At 46.7% G+C, this 3,306-nt stretch overlaps 3 protein-coding genes across 3 annotated transcripts; all 3 read left to right on the forward strand.

Annotated features, from left to right (window-relative positions):
* Positions 1-49: 49 nt before the first annotated feature.
* GNI_128810 (inhibitor of apoptosis-promotor) lies at positions 50-361 on the forward strand (the record flags this gene model as incomplete). The annotated part of the gene is made up of 1 exon (XM_011133791.1): positions 50-361. The coding sequence occupies one exon, from the start codon at positions 50-52 to the stop codon at positions 359-361; it is 312 nt and encodes a 103-aa protein (XP_011132093.1).
* A 419-nt stretch (positions 362-780) lies between these two features.
* GNI_128820 (NAD(P)-binding rossmann-like domain protein) lies at positions 781-2,496 on the forward strand (the record flags this gene model as incomplete). The annotated part of the gene is made up of 1 exon (XM_011133792.1): positions 781-2,496. One exon carries the CDS (start codon positions 781-783, stop codon positions 2,494-2,496), a length of 1,716 nt encoding a protein of 571 aa, XP_011132094.1.
* Positions 2,497-2,595: 99 nt separating this feature from the next.
* GNI_128830 (FUN14 family protein) lies at positions 2,596-2,985 on the forward strand (the record flags this gene model as incomplete). The annotated part of the gene is made up of 1 exon (XM_011133793.1): positions 2,596-2,985. One exon carries the CDS (start codon positions 2,596-2,598, stop codon positions 2,983-2,985), a length of 390 nt encoding a protein of 129 aa, XP_011132095.1.
* Positions 2,986-3,306: the final 321 nt, after the last annotated feature.

Genomic DNA, 3,306 nt, shown 5'->3' on the forward strand with positions numbered 1-3,306 from the left:
GAACGATTGGGAGGGAACGATTGGGGGTTGTTACTTATTCCTCTTTAGCATGCAAACCAAGTACGATTTGACATTCATGAATGGATTCTTAACTATCGGATTATGTGTTCTACTTGGCGTTGGTTTAGTTAGAATGATATGGCCGTCTTTACCCGGAGGAGACTTATTGATGAGCGGCGGTGGTGCAATAATATTCTCAGGTTATATTCTCGTCGACACCCAATTGCTAGTAGGCAATGGTGAGGTGCAATTATCGCCTGATGATTACATCGGAGCGGCCCTGAACATATATCTGGATATCATTAATCTTTTCATGTCCATTCTGCAGCTATTGGCTGCCTCTCAAGACAATTCATCATGACCTCACTCAAGACGACCCACTTTGTAAATCCCAGACCCGAGTTGTAATTGAGCTAGGGCAGTAGACCATTAGAAAAGAAGCCACGGAGGATAAACACCCGCCCCTTCGCACGTCGTTTTCTTCTTCCATCCGTGCCTGTCTATTGTCTGCCCTACCTGCTGTCCGCATTTGGTGCCCGCTTTAGTTTATTGGCTGAGCGCTCGGTCAGTAGACTTGTTGCATGGGCGTGCAAAAAAAAATGTGTGAGACCCGGCTGCGGTTGGCCGTAGATCGGCTGCGGTTGGCGGTAGATGTCGATGCTGCTGGTCCATATCGTCACAGTGCAACTAATTTCGCGCTCTTTTTCTCCGAAATAAGATTGATACTCCGAGCTGAGATTGATACTCCACTTGGCCATTTTCATATTTTACATAAATTCCATGTTGAAGCGGCCGCGGAATATAGCTGTGGTAGGGGCAGGCCCATGCGGTCTTGCGGCTTCTCGGACACTTTTGAAGAGCGGTGTCCACGTCACGTTGTTGGAAAAGGAGTCTCTGCCTGGGGGTTTGATACGGAGCTCGGTTTCGCCGTTTAGTTTCAAGATACGAGGTCTGGGGGACTCTCTGATAGACGGCTTACGTGATGAAGTCAATGACTGTGCAGCAAGTTTTGGTAACCGATTTGTTTTCCGTCCCGGTATGGAGATTTCACCTGCCAAGTTACGAGAGCTCAGTAGAGTATACGACGGCATAATTGTCGCCTGGGGGGGCGATTGTAAGCCGAAAAGACCCCACGGTCTGAATGTAACCTCTATTCCGGTTTTGCCTTGCCAGTACTTCCTCCAATACCTGAATAGGCTACCTAAACCAGATCGTCTGAATGAGAGTAGCAATGTGAACCTGACGGCCGAAGGCACCATTGACGGAGACATTAACGAAGGCACCATTGACGGAGACGTTAACGAAGACATCAACGAAGACATTAACGAAGACATTGACGAAGACATTGACGAAGACATTGATGAAGACATTGATGAAGACATTGACGAGAGCACCATTAATCTGAGTACCAGTAAAGCGAAGTGCGAGGCATGGAAAAGGACACCCCGCCTTGGGCTGGGTCACGCTGGCGAGGATCCCGATTCGCATACAGTCCTTGCTGGCAACGCTCCCGAGAATATGACGTCAACGTACTTTTATTCGGAAGAAGAGGACAGTCCAAACAATCATGATGGTCGTAATGATGATGGTCGGAATAATGATGGTCGTAATGATGATGGTTATCCAAGTTACTTCCGAAAGCGGGATATAGATGTTGACAAGGTACTGAAAAATCTAAAGGGAAGAAATGTTCTGATTATGGGTTTTGGGAATGTGGCTCTGGATATTATGGGATTACTAATGGCCGAAGAGTTCTGTGTAGCTGCAGATAATATGAGTCTTAACCAACTTGCTACCCTTTCTGGTTTAAATATATCTCGAACTTATGTGGTTGGACGTGGATCAGTATTCAATGCCAAGTGGAGTGCCGGGACCTTCCGGAGAAATGTTACAAAGCTAGCTAACCTTTTGGTTCTGCCGCACGGTAGCACGTCCAAGTCTCCTCGTATTGAACAAATCTTTGAGGAATATTGTACTAGAGGGCCATTGAAAACGGAAATTGAGAACTTAGATAATAGCTCAGTTATACAAACAGACTCGTCTGTGAACGGTGAGAAACGGCGAGAGGTAGAAGTGCTTGAAAATGTTACATTGATAGAGGAAATGGCCCCTGGTGTTGTCCGGTTAATCCATGGTAATAACGGTGCCGTTCGTGAGCTGGACAACATTGGTTTAATTATCCCGTGCACTGGTTTCGCATCCGTGAATGAAGATTTCAGAAAGGACTATGAGTCTGGTGGTTACGCCTGTCCCGTATATCTCGTCGGCTGGGCCATGGAGCCTAGCGGTGGGGCTGGTTCTAATATAGCCAACGTCGACTCGGCAGTGGAGGACTTGGTGGAGCGTTTAAAAGCGGCGGATGATACTGGTGAAGGTCCGGCAGCGGATGACGGCGAATGGGGGAAAACCCTCAAGCTGTTAGCACTAGATCGCGAGGCTAGGTCTCTAAGAAAAGCCCGGTGGGCTTTAGGTCTTGCACCTGCACCTAATGGCTGAAGGGTAAGTCATTGCTTGTCCAGCACACACGTGTTTCTTAGAACTCAAATACCCCCGCTGTTTGACTGGAAAAACCTCCCTTTATTTTGTAACAGACATATGCTGAATAAGGTATTGTCTGAGGAGCAATTGAACCAATTGCATCCAAAGAACTATGTTGATGTGCTTGATGAAGAGCAGCTATCTAAACATTGGGAAACAGGAAAGCATGTCGCTTCGTTCTTGGCGCTAGGTTGGTTTGGAGGAGTTGTGATCCGAAAAGTGTCTGCACCCTTCGTCATCCTCCTTGGCTCTACACTTGTCGGATTTCACTATTTAAGGTCACAGAAGATTGTGGACCTCAATTGGAACACCATAAAAGAAGCTGTTAAACCTGATACGGTCGAGAACGTCACGAACACAGTGAAGGAACAAATCTCTGGAGATCTCGTAGGCACGGTCGGTCTTGCAGTGGGTCTATATTTGGGCCTCAAGAAGGCGCGCCGTTGAACCATTTTGGTTTTTTCATCAAACCTTTTCTCTGCCTAAAAATTGCCTTATCCTTCAGCATCGCCTCGGTCTTCGAGCATTCACTCTCAATCCATTTCACGGATCCAAGCTACTCCTGGGGCGTTTGGTTGCTCAAGAATGTCTTATGAGAAATGGTTGGACATAAGGAAGTCCGTACCAGAAGAGGTTGAAATATGTATCGTTACGAAGTATAAGCCGCTGAATGCAATGGTCAGATTGTTCAAGGATATATTACATGAGCATCCCGGTTCTAGTGTGTTATTCGGCGAGAATTACCAGACGGAGATAATCGATAAAATT

The sequence above is a fragment of the Gregarina niphandrodes genome (assembly GCF_000223845.1).
Source record: "Gregarina niphandrodes unplaced genomic scaffold scaffold00032, whole genome shotgun sequence".
Lineage (NCBI taxonomy): Eukaryota > Apicomplexa > Conoidasida > Eugregarinorida > Gregarinidae > Gregarina > Gregarina niphandrodes.